The sequence below is a fragment of the Cricetulus griseus genome, chromosome 2 (assembly GCF_003668045.3).
Source record: "Cricetulus griseus strain 17A/GY chromosome 2, alternate assembly CriGri-PICRH-1.0, whole genome shotgun sequence".
NCBI lineage: Eukaryota > Metazoa > Chordata > Mammalia > Rodentia > Cricetidae > Cricetulus > Cricetulus griseus.
Window position 1 is genome coordinate 256,496,254 of NC_048595.1, and position 16,005 is coordinate 256,512,258.

The following is a 16,005-nucleotide window of genomic DNA, read 5'->3' on the forward strand; positions in this document are numbered from 1 at the left end:
ACGGACTCGTGGAGGCGGAGGCTTTTCATTGGCCGAGGTCTCACGAGGCCCCGCCCACTTCCTCCCTCGGGGCTGCGCTGGCTCTGGGCTCCGCTGCGCATGCGCGGAGGCGGGGGCGGGCCGGGATGCGGGCGGGTCTTCCGTGTGCCGCCGTCGCTGCTTCAGCCGTGCTGTCCCTGCGGCTCTGGAGCTGCCCTGCCGGCGTTGGCGGCGCGAGGGAAGGGAGGGGACCGGCGGAGCTTGAGTGCGCTCGCGAGGGGCGCCGCGGTGCCAGCAGTTCCCCTCGCGCGGGGCGGGCGGCCAGGGTGAGCAGCAGTCGGCGAGGCCCTGGACGGCGCCATGTCGGCGGGCGGCCCATGCCCGGCGGGAGCCGGCGGCGGCCCAGGAGGGGCCTCCTGCCCTGTGGGGGTCTCCCCTGGCGGGGTGTCCATGTTCCGGTGGCTGGAGGTGCTGGAGAAGGAGTTCGACAAGGCCTTCGTGGATGTGGATCTGCTCCTGGGGGAGATCGATCCGGACCAGGCGGACATCACTTATGAGGGGCGGCAGAAGATGACCAGCCTTAGCTCCTGCTTTGCGCAGCTTTGCCACAAAGCCCAGACTGTGTCCCAGATCAACCACAAGCTAGAGGTGAGCCTCGGGGGCTGGCAGTAATGGCATTCAACCCCAGGCTGTCCCAGGGCGTTAGATCCCATTTTACGCACCAGGAAAACGACCCTGTAAAACTGTCCACGGGGGCACCTCTCAGCTTCGAATGTGATCGAGAGTGCGTTTATACGTGTTTGAAGCAAAGGAATGAGGAGCGGGTGGGGGAGGACAAGGATGGAGACCGACACCTCCCAGCATCTCACTGAGGAGGGATCAGGAGCTAATCACACTATCTGCCCTGTGAGTGTTAAATTACAGACCAAACCAACATCCTCTGTCGGGGAATACTACCTCAGCCCTCCTTTGGACGTGTGAGTTTTGCAGATCTGCGTTGATAATGATAAGCTAGATTGATATATTTCCGGAGAGATGCAGCTCTGATTATTTTCATCGAATAGCCCAGATCAACGTCCGTGGCTGTACAGAGACATGCATGAACTTTAAGGGAAAGTTCTTAGGGAAATGTAATGGAATATATGTTACTACGGTCCTTCTCGGTTTACATTCACACTAAATCCTTAAATTACAGGCAAATACATCTTCAGAGCTCCCTGTCAATATTCAAGTAACTTCTAACATGGAAGGTGTATGTGTTTGTACTTTACAGTATTTCCCAAATGGTAGACATTTTAGAGTATGTAAAGACAATCTTTTGCTTTGGTCTCTAATCAAAGGGTGGGGGAGATTCCAAAACAAAAACTCCATACCTCCCATTTTGTGTGGGAAATTAAAGGAGGGCAGTATTGCAAGATTGAGTAATCATGGTGTATTAACAGTATGTGGAAAGCACTTTAGAAATAGACAATTTAAATAGAGAATGGGTCTTTCATTTTAAGGAGGATTAAAAAAAAAGTGAGATAGTCTGTGATGTGTGAAGTTCTTTGTGCCTTAGCTTTCTAAAGAGCTCCTCATTACTGCTAACTGTAACAGTGATAGTACCCATTGTGTCCAGATTAATGTGTATGCCAGATTGGTTTCCTGTCCTTTGCTTATTGGTCATCAGTCTTCCATATTAGTTAACCATGAAAAACATGGTGCCACTAATATTTGATAGCATCTATTTACATATTTAGGATTTCATGGTTTCTTTTTGAAAGGGTTGGGATGAAAGTGTTTATGTAAGTATTAAATATAGTTGGGCAGTGGTGGCCTGCCTTTAGTTCCAGAATTTGGGAGGCAGGAGCAAGTGGATCTCTGTGAATTCGAGGCCAGCCTGGTCTACAAGGCGAGTTCCAGGACAGCCAGAGCTGTTACACAGAGAAACCCTTCGTCTAAAAAAAGAAAAATCCAAACAAACAAAAAAGAAGTATTATGTGTAAATACGTGAAAATGTCTCTTGATTTTTTTAAATGAATGGTAATTTCTAGAAGCTGAGTTTCCAGGTAGTAGTAAAAGTGCATTTGATGGTTTTTAAAATAGTATTTTATCCAAGTGGTGGTGGCGCATGCCTTTAGTCCCAGCACTCGGGAGGCAGAGGCAGGCGGATCTCTGTGAGTTCAAGACCTGGTCTATAAGAGCTAGTTCCAGGACAGCCTCCAAAGCCACAGAGAAACCCTGTCTCAAAAAACTCAAAATAAATAAATAAATAAAATGAAAAAATAAAATAGTATTTTGCTTTAAAGATCAAAGACGAGTAGCTTTTATCACAAGAGAACTTACATACCATTGACATCTTTAGCCATTTCCTGGAGATAACGGGTTTTTAAAGAATAAAACAATTTCTAATGACCTAAGGAAGCTAAACAGTAATACTTTCTGATGTTAGCTATAAAATCTGACTTTGAAAAAAATAATTTTTCTATGAATAGTAGGTACTCAACTTCTTTAAAATTCTTAAATAATTTAAAGGAATATTTCTCTAATAGTGTGTGTGTGTGTGTGTGTGTGTGTGTGTGTGTGTGTGTGTGTGTGTGTGTAATAACTTATGCATGTTCTCCATTTTTCAGAAATTGTACATACATATTCTTAAGTCTAATGTCCCATCTTAGGAAGTAGCATTATTTCTTAAAATAAATGTTCAGGCTGGTGTGGTATCAAATGCCTTTAATCCCAGTACCTGGGAGGCAGAGGCAGGCAGGTCTATGTGAGTTCAAGCCCAGCCTGCTCTACAAAGCAAGTTCTAGGATAGCCTATGCTACATAGAGAAACCCTGTCTTGGAAAAGAGGGAGAGGGAGAGACAGGCTTGCATATTACAGTGTGAGTGTGTTTTTCAGGGGGTATGCAACTCTTGATTCAGAGATCTTAGAAAATGGTGATTTTTGTTGTTTATATATATTAGCAACTATACGTGATTCATGTGTTAATCTTTACACATAGACATCTTCTGTAGTTTACAAAGGATAGTTGTGTACTGCTATGAAAATACCTATGCCTAGCCACACCTTTCCAAGTATACCTAGTATACCATAGACAGAATTTCAGGGGATGCTCTATAAACTGTTGACAATCTACTGAGATTGAAATCTTGTAAGAGGCTTTGATGCTTTCTTACTCTGTTTTAATTATGTCCCTGTAAGCAAATGAACTAGTTCTTTTATCTATTCTGTATGGATGTTGAATATTTGAAGCTGCTTACTTACAAATGTACACCAAGTTTAGTGGTTTTAGAGATTAATATTAAACAATCTTATAGTAAATTGTTTTTATATTCTCAAGACACATATAACTCTAATGTGGGTAATTTATAATCTGAACCCCAGAACTTAGGTGGTGGAGGCAGTAGGATCAGAAGTTTAAGGCTAGCTTGGGTTACGTGAAACCCTGTCTGAAAAAAAAAAAAAAAATTGGTCTTCTGTATTCTTCCAAATTGCCACTTTTACCCACTCCTTGTGTTTTTAGGTAATAATAATACACTTCACATTAATCTAGTGGTTAGGAAAACAAATTTACTGAAAAAAAAACTATAAGTTCCCTTCTAAATTAATTATAAATGCCATCCACATAGCTTTTTGCCATAAGTTATATTTTGCAAAATATGTGTATAGTTGGTGATTGAAAAAAAAATTAGACTATTTGGAGGTGGTGCCATTTCAAATTAAATCTCTCAAACTGCCTACCTGCCTGAGAATTCCTCTGTGGTGGGCTGCTTGATTGAGGCCCAGCTGAGTCATCCAAGAGTATGATATCAGTAGCAATGGCAATAACAATAATAACAATATACCTACGCTGTGCATGGGGCCATTGTCTATAATCCCAGTGCTGCGAAGGTGGAGGGAGGAGGATCAAGAGCACTCTCAGCTACACATTGAATTGTCCTGGGCTATGATACCCTCTTTCCAAAATCAAAAAATATACCTTCTATGACATGTCTTCTTTCACAGTAGCTGAATTAGTGTCTCTTTAAAGTGATTTACTGTTCAAATCATTAGTGTAAGCATTTCGACAGATCAGATGGGATAGATGGGGATTCTGGCACTGAGGAGCCATGGAATACTGAGTGTTACAGTTCAGAATGAAAGGTATCCTGGCAATTGGGAGCCAAGGAATACCACAGGTCACAGTAAGCATAACAGCTTATGCAGCCCTGCTTCAGGGAAAGGCTTCCCCAGTGTTATCAGTTCTGCTCCAGCAGGAGAGGATTTCACCAGCGAAGTTGTTACAGTTCGGCTCCAGACTCTCAGAGAGTGCAGTGTAACAACTTTGCTTTGCCAGGGAAGGTTTCTCCAGTTATAGCCTTGCTCTGCTCTGCCCAGGGTCTTCTCTGCTCCAGCAAAAGAAGGTCTCACCCAAATCTCATTCAAGAGATTTGTTGGGAGGGAAGAATCTAGGAGTGACTGCCCTCTGCTAGGGTGGCAGAGGACACCCCAAACAGCCAGAAGCTGAACAGGCACAGGGTTTATATAGGGCTTCTTAGGGGCAGAGTTTTTCCAGGGAGATTTCCAGGGTGGGGATTGGTCAGATTTCAGTCTCTGAGCTCAGAATGGCTAGATCTCCTGCTCAGGGATTGGTTGGTTTTCTGCACAGGTTTAGAGTCAGATTTGGCTCTGGTTTCAGGGCCAAAGTGTGTTTCTTTCAGTGGTCCTTTTTAGTCAAATTTAGGCTCAAATTGTAGGACCAGGGTGTATTTCTTTCACTGACTCTGATTCCAGGGACAAAGTGTGTCTCTTTGGTACTGGTTTCAGGGACAGGGTGCATTTCTTTGATTCTGGTTGCAAGGCCAAAGTGTGTTTCTTTGGCTCTGCTCAGGGTGTGTTTCTTTAGCTAGACCTTTTTCTTTACAATTAGTAGAGAAGTATTAAGCCTTGGTCAGAAGTTGGGTTAACGTTAAGCTGATGATATACTTGTTTTATGCAGCTTTAAGTTTGTGCTCTTTTGTTTGTTTATTGTGAGAATGTGTGTGTGCCCACGTGTGTATGCATGTATGCTGCTCATGTGTATAAAGGACAGAGCTCAACAGGTATCTTCCTAATGTTTTGAGAAGGGTCTGTCACTGAACCTGGAACTTGCTAATTTGGTTAAACTGGTTTGGCCAGCAAGGCCCTGGGATGCCCTGTCTCCATTTCCCAGTCCTGGGGTTACAGGTGTCCTTCCATCCCTGGCTTTTTACCTGGGTGCCAGGATCTGAACTCTAATCCACATACGTGCATAGCAGATATTTTATCAACTGAACCATCTCCCCAGCTCCTTTATTTTTATTTCTGAAACAGGATCTCTTGAAGTCATGGCTGCCTCAACCTCATAATTATATCCAAGGATGACCTTGAATCTCTTACTCCCCCCCATCTCCATCTCCCTGAAGAAATTACTTTTAACCTAAGACATAATAGATTAATAGAAGTTAAGCTAAGAAATACAGAAATATTACCCCACAGGGTATAGAGTAGAGAAACTAGGAATTGGAAAGTACAATGATGCTCGTGATACATTTGAAAATATGGGAAGGAGTTGAAAGCATACAAGAGGTGAGATGCCAGATGAATTTGTATTGGTAAGTAGGAACCAAACTTGTCTTTTTTCATAGGCTGTGCCATAGACTCACGCTTTATTACAATAGGAGTAAACATTTTACACTAGATGAGTGTCTCGGGTACAAGACTATCCTGGTTATAATATGCAGAAAGTTTGGGAAAATAAGAGTGAATGCAAGAAACAATTCTGGAGCTTTAAATTGTCCTTTTGACATTATGATAGCATAAAATATGGTAATGTAGCTAGAGGATAGTATTCAGAACAAGAGAAACTTGAAAGGTAAAATTCAACAGAATCTAGAGATGGACTAGCCTGAGGGAGAGATCGGAATTCAGGATGACTCTGTAGTGCCACTCTTGTGTCCCTGGTCCCTGAACAGACGGATATTTGATACTAGAACGATGACATATTGCAAACCTTAGTAGGCTCTGTCCTAAAGTTTTTGTTTTGTTTTCCATACTCATCTAGTTTTCACAGCAGTTCCTTAAGATAGGTTTATAATTATGGTTTTTGTTGTATTATATAAGTGACACAAAAGGCCCACATCTACAAAGCTGAAGAAATCATTCTGTATAAACAGATTTATTTTTGGAGGGTGATTGAGAAAATAAGAGAGAAAAGCATCCAGAAGAAGTGGATATGGATACTAGCTTAGAAAGGAAAAAGGAGGCTTTAAGGAAAGTATTAGTTGATTGCGTTTTTAAATGAAAAAATAAATGAGCATGTTTATGAGCCAACAAGAATTGCCTATTTATAAGGGAGGAATTCAACATGATGGAAAACAGAAGAGTAATGATGAACTGCCAGGCAGTACTCAGTACCTAGTTGGGTTGGTTGCTTTTCATAAACATTATGACAGCCAGTGTGCTCTGTGCTATGACTTTCTCCGGCAGTTTTCACCATTTACGTATGGACACAGTAATGAGAGTAATACTTAGGTTCATCCAGTGTTACAGCAAAGGAGTCTGTTAGATGGACAAGGAAGTTATTAAAATGAAAATAGTGGGCTGGAGAGAAGGCTCAGAGGTTAAGAGCACTGGCTGCTCTTCCAGAGGTACTGAGTTCAATTCCCAGCAACCACATGGTGGTTCACAACCATCCATTATGAGATCTGGTGCCCTCTTCTGGTGTGCAGATATACATGGAGCAGAATGTTGTATATATAATAAATAAATAAAATCTAAAAAAAATGACTTAGTTATAAAAATGAAAATGGTAATAATGAAATGCAGGCAATTTAAGATGCAAGAAGTAGAAACACAGGAGTTGATCATTACATAGACACAGTGGGTAAGGCAGAGAAAGTAACGATTGTATCACAATTCTGGTAGGAAAATGTATTTGTTGGTACATGGAGTCACTTAAATGTCCCTCCAACCCCAGTTTGTGTTCACCAAAGTGATGCTGAGAAACAGTGTCTCCCAAATTGAATAAAATTCAGGTTTCTTATTTGGACTGAGAAGCTCTTTAGGATCTGACCTGTGATCATCTCTTCAACGATATATCTTGCCATTCTTTACTGTTACTCTTTATGATCCAGACAGACCTTTCAAAGGCACTGACAATATTCTCAACTTTTTTATTTCAGGACCCCTTGACACTTAAATTTTGGAGACCCCAGAGAGCTTTATTTCTATATGGATATGTGTGTGTATCATTACTGTTAGAAGTTGAAACTAAGAAAATTGTAAATAGACAGTAAGTAGGTTTCAATATGTAGTCTATGCTGGCCCCTTGGGGTTCTCCTGTCTTGGCCTCCCAAGTATTGTGATCGCAGGCATGCCACCACCATGCTAATGTTAATATCATTTGAAATTTAAAATAGCTTTTCCAAAGCCAAATAAAATTAACGAACAGAATAACATTGTTTTCTATACTTTTCAGATCTTTTTAACATCTGGTTTAATGGGTAATAGTTGGATCTTGCATCTGTTTTTGTATTCAGTTTTATTGTGAGAGCATTTTGGAAAAAAAAAAAATATGACCAGACAGAGATCTGTGGCTTGGTTGGGAGGAGTTTTGACAGCCCTTCCAGGTAATTGTTGATATTCTCTGGAGGTAAAAGTTGACAAGAACTCAGGAAGTAGAAGTAGGAAGATGCCTGGGAGTTCCTGGCCATGCTGGGCTACATAGCAAGTTCCAGGCCAGCCAGGAGTGAGACTGTAGCAAAATAATTTTTTTAAATGGTGACGAGATGATTTCTTCCAAGATCAGACAAGATTTGGTGTGTTAAGGGTATATGGCTATAGACATGAGATTGGGTTGTTTGGTTTGGTTTTGGTTATTGGGTTTTTGAGACAGTGTTTCCCTATGTTGCCCTGATGGTCCTGGAACTCGATCTGTAGACCAGGCTGGCCTTGAACTCAGATCTGCCTGCCTCTGCCTCCTGATGAGAATGTTTCTTAAAGTTTGGTTATAATATAGAGTCTAAAAGAAATAAAGTAAGTTATTTATATAATGGATGTTTTAAATTGTTTTGTTTTCAGTGTACAAAATAATGAGTTTATTATGACATTTTTATACATATTGACCTGTGTGCTTTTTTCCCCTTTGCTTATGTCTTTGTATTTATATCTGGCACCGACTGCTCTCCTGCACTCTCCTCCACTGTTACATTAGTCAGTATTGGTCTGTCTAGTAGGCTCTTTATCCGGGGATGACTTTGTAAGATCATGCATGGATCATTTTTAAAATGGCTTGCTTATTTTTTTTTTTTAGGTCCACCAGTTTTTTGATACATCTTACAGAATATTTAAGTATTGTATTTTAAGTTTTAAGTAAACATTGTTAGTGTTTCCCATGTCATCAAGAAAATCCTTAGATTTGGGGAAATCGCCAAGCTTATGATATATGATGGATTTCAAGTTTTCCAGGATTCCAGCTTTCACTTAAAAACTCCAATTTGATCTTTAGTAACAAATACTGTCATATTCATTCTCAGGAATGTATCCGCCATATTTTAATCTAACTAACTGTGGTTTGTGCCTTTTTTATATTTTGTGCTTGAGACAGGTCTCACTGTGCAGTCGTGATCTTCCTAGATTAGCCCCTTGGTGCTGGGGTTATTAGTTGTGCATCAACCACACTCTTAGCTACTTGGTCATTCTCCCAAGTCAAGATGTTCTTTAAAGGGAAAAAGTCCAGTTTGTAAGTCAAGCAGTCACCTAGGTCCTTTTTCTTCGAGATAACATATGTTGCTATACAGTAGACATGCTTTGCTTCCATCTTGTCACATAGTTTAAAAAGACATGTATTCAAAGATTGAAACTTGCAAGAAATTAGTAATTTTTTATTCATAAAGGATTGTGTAGGATTGTGTTAAAGCTGACTGCCTGCAATGAAGAGAATAGCAACTACTGGTGTATTGGATGCCCCTGCATGGTCCTGTGCAACCATGTCAGCACTTTACTTACTAGAGCTTTTCTGTTGTTACTACAGACATCAGCCTAGTGATATTTATTATCATGGAAGTGGCCTGTACCGTGGAAGTGTCCCTTGGGTCTGGGGAGGGAACTCGTGTTTTAAGTAACGCTGAAACTACAGAAAAATAGTTCTGCACCTCTCCTGAGTCTTTCAATTTCTTTCACATAGTTTTAAATTACATGTAATATATAAAATTGACTTTATAAGGATCTTGGACATCTTACCTTACTCTTTTTTTTTTTTTCCGGTGTGTGTGTGTTGTTTTTTTTAAGATTTATTTATTATGTATACAGTGTTCTATCTGCATGTATGCTTGTACTCCAGAAGAGAGCACCAAATCTCATTAAGGATGGTTTATGAGCCACCATGTGGTTGCTGGGAATTGAACTCGGGACCTCTGGATGTTAATCACTGAGCCATCTCCATAGCCCCTTACCTTATTTTTTACACTTTTTTTTTTTAAGTAGTAAAAAAAATGCCTCTCAAAAAATTCTAAGACTTAACATTTTTAAAAATAATGCTGGTACTAATTAACATATAGTCTTATTTTAGGTTCACACTGTATAGCCTCTATAGCCTTTACTGGGGTAAAGCCTTGTTTTTTTTTTTTTTTTTTTTTTTTTTTCTTGTGTGTGTGTGTGTGTGTGTGTGTGTGTGTGTGTGTGTGTGTCTGTCTGTCTGTCTGTCTGTCTGTCTGTCTGTCTGTCTGTCTGTCTATCTTCACATCCCAGCCCAGTGTTAGGTATGTCATTGGAATTCTGTGAATGTGTAATGGTGTGGAAAAATGGTAAATAAAAATATGTTTTAATTTCTAGACCGCAGATCATTTTGGGAAGAAATATTGACTAATGAAATTAGTGAGCTTTATGATTGGATAGAAAAAACTCGTAGTGACTAGATAAAATTTTCTTGGGAAACTTCCATAACTTACATAAGCAAACTGTTTGAAGGCAGACTTGAAATAGAAAGGCATTATTACCTGCTTTGAGAAGTGACATTTGACCTTTGAATGTATTTTCAATGTATTAGTATCAGCCTTGTGTTTTAGAATGGAATTCACTGGTTTCCTATAATTTTGAAGAGTAGGAAAAAAACCACCTTGAGCATAGGGAGAAAAAAGAAGAGAGAGAGAGAGAGAGAGAGAGAGAGAGAGAGAGAGAGAGAGAGAGAGAGAGGTGAGTTAAATTAAATGATCATTTGAATAAGAAGAAAGGGAATAGAGCAGAATACCCTGCTGGTTGTATTGTCTCCTTGACTCTTGCCACAATGAGGCCTTTGGAGAATGATTCTGCTTCTGTTGGATGGATTACAGTCATTTGTGTAAGCATTGGAATGTTACATAATTTTCAAAGTTTATTTCTCAGGGTGGGGAGACAGTAATGACAGATAAGGTGGCTGGTCATCTTTTAGTGAGAGAAGCAGATGATATATAAAGGTTTTCTTATGAACTTGCAGGTGAGTATTAACTCACAGTGGGTTGGTGTGTGTGTGTGTGTGTGTGTGTGTGTGTGTGTGGTATATTTGTCTCTATGTGCAGGTGTATGTGCACTTTAAGGCTAGATATCAGTACTGGGTATCTTAGTTGCTCAGCCTAGGCTAACTGTGAGTTAACAAGTTACAGGGATCCTGTTTCTGCTGCTCCAGAAGTGAAATTCTAGACACGTGCTACAAAGGGTGAGACCAGTGGTTAAGAATTATATTAGCAGGAGGGAAAGAATAATATTAGCAAGGAATTGTTTTTTTAAAAAGGTTTTACCTACTAGTGCCAAGTGGTTACCCCTGAAAACATACATACAAGTAAAATAATACAGACATACACATGTGCATATAACAACGATTAATGAGAAAAGAGGCCATGAATTTTAAAGCAAGGAGAAATATATGAGAGGGTTTGGATGGAGGAAAGCAAAAAGGAGAAATGTAATTGTACTATAAATCTAAAAAATATAAGAAAAAAGGTTATATATTTTTTTCATATGAGTGTTTTGCCTGCATGTTTATAGGTGTCCCACAGATGTGCCTGGTGCCCACAGAGGCTAGAAAAGGGGGTCCAGTCTCCTGAAACTAGAGTTACAGACAGTTGTAAACCTCCATATGAGTGCTAGGAACCAGCCCCAGGAATTGTCTTGATAGAACAGTTTGGAAGAATAAGATGGGGAGTAGAATAGTATCACCATTCAGTGAAGGCTGATGGTAATCCTGTTGTGCTCTGTAGGTAAAATGCCTCTGTATCTCCTTCCATTTCTGGAAAGTACATCATTTTTACTTCGTGCAGTATATTTAAAAGTTTTTACTGTACTTTTGACTGGCATGTAACTATTGTACTTATTTATAAGCATTATATTTGACACATTATTTATGGTAAGAATGTGTGAAAACAGCTCTTCTAGCTGTTTTGAAGTACACACATTATTGTTAACCTTGGGCATCTAAACTGTACAGTAGAACCCCAGAATGTATCCTCCCTCTCTGACTATGACTTTGTACCTGTGGTTAGTCTTAACCCCTCCATCCCCTGATAACCACTTGAACCTCTGCCTCTATGAAAACAGGTTTTTTAGGTGCGACATATGAGTGAGATCATGCAATATTCAGTTTTCTGTGTCTGGCTTATTTCACTTAAGATAATATCCTCCATGTTACTTCACATGACATTCTTTTAATTTGTGAGTACTGTCCCATTGTGTGTATATACACCTGTGGGGGGGGCACATTTTAGATACTGTATTTTTTTGTCCCTCCCCTTCATGTTCTTGCTAGTGTTTTCTTGGTTTATTTCCATTGATAGTCGACATTTTAACCTGGGGAGGGGGCGGTGTGGTATTTTGTTATAGATTTGACTTGTATTAGTTCACTCGTGCTGCTAAACTATTTTTTTTTTAATGTACCTGTTTTTAAATATTTTGTGAAATGTCTTGCCCAGTTTTAACCGGGATATTTAGTTGTTTGTTGGGAAGTAGTTCTAGTTCCTTGTGTGCTTTGGATATTATCTCCCTATCAGATGTATAGTTTGCAAATACATCCTTCCACTCTATAGGCTGCATCTCTGGTTGTTGTGTTTTGTTTGGCTGTGTTGTAGTTCCTTTGTCTATTTTTGCTTTTGCTAAATAGTGACTTAATTACTTCCCTATTTCTGTTAAGAGGCACTATGACCAAGACAACTTGTAGAAGAAAGAGTGTATTGAGGGTTTATTGTTCCACAGGCATTCACGACCATCATGACAGGGAGCATGGTGGCAGCAGGCAGACAATGGAGCTGACATAGTAGTCAGGAATTTACATCTGGTCTACATGCACTAGGCAGAGAAAGCTTCCTGGAAATGGTGTGGGCTTTGGAAACCTCAAAGCCCACTCCCAGTGACACACCTTCTCCAACAAGGCAACATCTTCTAATCCTTCTCAAACGGTTCCACCAACTGGGGACAAACATTCTGTATATGAGTCTTTGTGGCCCACTACACAGTACTTTTAAGGTTTTATACCAATAAAAAAAATTTTTAAAAGATATTTAATAGGCTCAAAAATAGACAAATACCTCATGTTTAGTGTTGAAAGATATTGTCAAACTATCAATATTATACAGAGAAGTCTACAGATTTAATGCACTTCCTTCAAAATACCAGTGGCATTCATCACACACAACAGAGAAACCAAACTCTAAAATTTGTATAGAATCACAAAACGCCTGAATAGCCAAAGCAGTTGTAAAAGCAAAAAGAGAATAAACCACCAAACTGTAGTCACCATAATGATGCAGAAATAGACAGCTCATAGATGAGCCCCTTCAACTTTATGGTAACTGATCCTTGAACAAGCTGGCAGTAATACATAGTGAGTAAAGGACAGACTTTCTTCAATAAATAGTACAGGGCAGGGGGAAATCCACATGTGGAAGATGTTAGGCTTGTTTTTGGTAACTGTGTGCCAAAAATAAAAATCAACTCCTCGTGGGTGAGATATCTAAGCGCTAGATGTGAAACTGAGAAGAAAAACAGGATCGAAGCCTGGTGACATTGGCCCTGTGTTATCTCCTGACTCCATTCCTTTGCTGATACCACCTCGTGAGGACTGCTGTCTTAGAAAGTCTTTTCCTGGAGTTGATTTAATAACCCGTGAGTTCTAGGGAATGAATGTCTGTATTATTATTATGAATGTCTGTATTACCTTCCAGGTAAGGTGTAAGAAAGTGAAAAGAAGTCTACCAAAGAAAATCTCCATGTAATGCTTTGGGGTTTTTTGTTTGGTTGGTTTCTTTTTTTTTTCCTTTTTCCTTTTTTTCTTTTTTCTTTCTTTTTTCTTTTTTTTTCTTTTTTTTTTTTTTTTGCACACTGTTTTTGTTTTGTTTTTGAGACAAGGCCTCCATGTGTAGCTCTGGCTGTCCTAGAACTCAAGTACGTAAACTCTTCTGCCTCTGCCTCCAGTGTACTGAGATTTAATGCATATGCCACTACAAAAGCTGGTGTTCTTTGCCTTTAAAACACCTTTGGGGTATTTATAAAGATTGAAGGTTGATATCAGCTGAGTTGTTGGTTTTTGTTTTTGTTTTTGTTTTTAAATTGGTCACCCCAAACACAAAAAAACTTCACAGTGAATCTCTGTTCCCTTACTGAAAGTTAGCTTTTGTTTACTGACACTTTCTCTTCTTCCCTCCCTCCCTCCCTCCTCCTCCCTCCCTCCCTCCCTCCCTTCCTCCCTCCCTCCCTTGTTTCCTTCCCTTCCCTCCCTCCCTCCCTTGCTTCCTTTCCTCTACCTCTAGTAAATGTGCAGACATGGCAGAAAGGGCTCTTTGACCCAAATGAACAGTACTGTAAAAGGCCTAGGTAGGTAGTTCCTGGAAGTTTACTGTTTGCTCAGAATAAAAGTTACAGTGTAACTGAGGAGCTGTCATCAAATGATGGCTGCCCAGAGAGGGAAAGTGAGTTTTCTTCAGGCATTGAACCCTGAGCAGCTACAACCAATGCTTCTCATGGATGGCTTCACCCAGGCACATACTTCGAGTGCTGAGTAGACTTAGAGAACTTAAGAAATAAATAATAAAGTGCAAGAAAGGAGCAGACAAGTAGAGGCAATTGGGAGTGGACTTGGTTAAAACATAGTGTCCATGTTCAGAATCTTCAGATACCCTTATGCACTCAAGTAGCACTCACACTCACATACACAGAGTTGAAGCAGACTGCAGTCTATCAGTTCACTTTGGACAAAGGAGTAATGACAAGGAAAACTTACGGTGACCGTTTTTTTTTTTTTAATGAAATTGTTCTGAATAAAAGGCCTTATATTATGCCGGGGGTAGTGGTGCACACATTTAATCCCAGCACTCAGGAGGCAGAGGCAGGCAGATCTCTGTTTGAGGCCACCCGGGTCTCTGGTGTGAATTCCAGGACAGTCAGTGCTACATATACATAGAGAAAACCTGTCTTCAAAAACCAAAAATCAGGGGCTGGAGAGATGGCTCAGAGGTTAAGAGCACCGACCGCACTTCCAGAGGTCCTGAGTTCAATTCCCAGCAACCACATGGTGGCTCACAACCATCCATTATGAGATCTGGTGCCCTCTTCTGGTGTGCAGATATACATGGAAGCAGGATGTTGTATACATAATAAATAAATACAATCTTAAAAAAAAAACCACAAAAAACAAAAAGGCTTCATGTTTATGGGAGGGGAGAAAGGTATCTTCTACAACAATGAGGTAGAAGATCATCAGGCCTTTTTTTTTTTTTTTGTATTGTTTAAGTAGCTTCAGGTCTTGTTTGACTGTGTGTCTTGGGTGGGCTGTTTAAATCCTGATTTCCATTTCCTTAACCATAAAAAAAATAAATAAAGTGCAGCATGTAGAGCTAATGCACATGCCTGCCATATGGTAGTAGATGCTTGCTTTGTGGGAGTGTGACTGCTGAAGGTGTACTACCTATATACTGTAGAGATGGAAGCATAGTTTTCCTCCCATCCCTGCTTGATGATCATACTTCCACAATGCTGCCCTGGACATCAAAATTGGATGCAGAAATGCAAGTTGGTCACTGACCACCTAGGTGGACTTAGAAAGTATGCAGCTTTGATTGCATTACCTAAATATTGTCATAATCATAGTCTTTGTGTTCTTGAAGGTCTTTTTCCAGAGTTTTGCCATGTTGTAGAGTGATCATTAAATAATATGAAAAAACTTTAAATCACTACCTAAAGTTTTAGCCATGAAATTTTCTTTGGCAGAATGCTTACATTTTAAGCAAGAACGGGTTTTACTATAAATCACAGAATTTAGAGTAAATCTAAAACAGTCTTATTCCCTGGATATAAAATAAGACTTCAGAAGCCGGGCAGTGGTCGTGCACGCCTTTAATCCCAGCACTCGGGAGGCAGAGGCAGTCGGATCTCTGTGAGTTCGAGACCTGGTCTACAAGAGCTAGTTCCAGGACAGCCTCCAAAGCCACAGAGAAACCCTGTCTCGAAAAACAAAAAAAATAAAAATAAAAAATAAAAAAAAATAAGACTTCAGATTTTGATACCTGCAACTTATTTTATATGTATGGGTGTTTTGTCTGCTTGTATGTCTATGAATCATGCGTGCATGCCTGGTGCCTGTGAAGGCCAGAAGAGATCATCAGATCCCCTCGTACTGGTGTTGCAGAAAGTTGTGAGTCACCATGTGGGTACTGGGAATTGAATCTGGGTCCTCTGAAAGAGTTGCCAGAGCTATTAACCACTTAGGCATCTCTCTAGTCCCAATATTTATTTTTGTGTTGACCAAACTAAGAGGAAATTGCTTCTTTTAATTGAACCTGTGTAATACACTGCATTCGAATTGAAGACCTGTTTACAGCCCGATTTTCTTGTCCTTTTAGGATCTAATTAGATTTAGTTTGCATTTGTATCTCTTTGTTAATGACAGATTTCACATGTATTAATACATCATGCTGTTTGTGGATTAGGAGTAGACATAAGACAACTAGACTATATAAGTCTGCTTATGAAACACACAGCATACTCATATTCATACTAGGAAGACTAAAAACATTTAGTTTCAGC

The 16,005-nt window shown here is 39.9% G+C and overlaps 1 protein-coding gene across 2 annotated transcripts in view; it reads left to right on the forward strand.

The window, feature by feature from the left end:
- Positions 1-129: 129 nt before the first annotated feature.
- Gopc (golgi associated PDZ and coiled-coil motif containing) overlaps positions 130-16,005 on the forward strand; it is a 46,132-nt gene continuing 30,256 nt past the window's right edge. The window contains exon 1 of one of the 2 annotated variants that reach the window (XM_027402102.2): positions 130-627. In XM_027402102.2, the coding sequence (XP_027257903.1) occupies positions 340-627 (288 nt within the window). In that variant the 5' untranslated portion in view covers positions 130-339. The remainder of the gene's footprint in view (positions 628-16,005) is intronic. The other variant, XM_027402103.2, reaches the window with a different exon arrangement.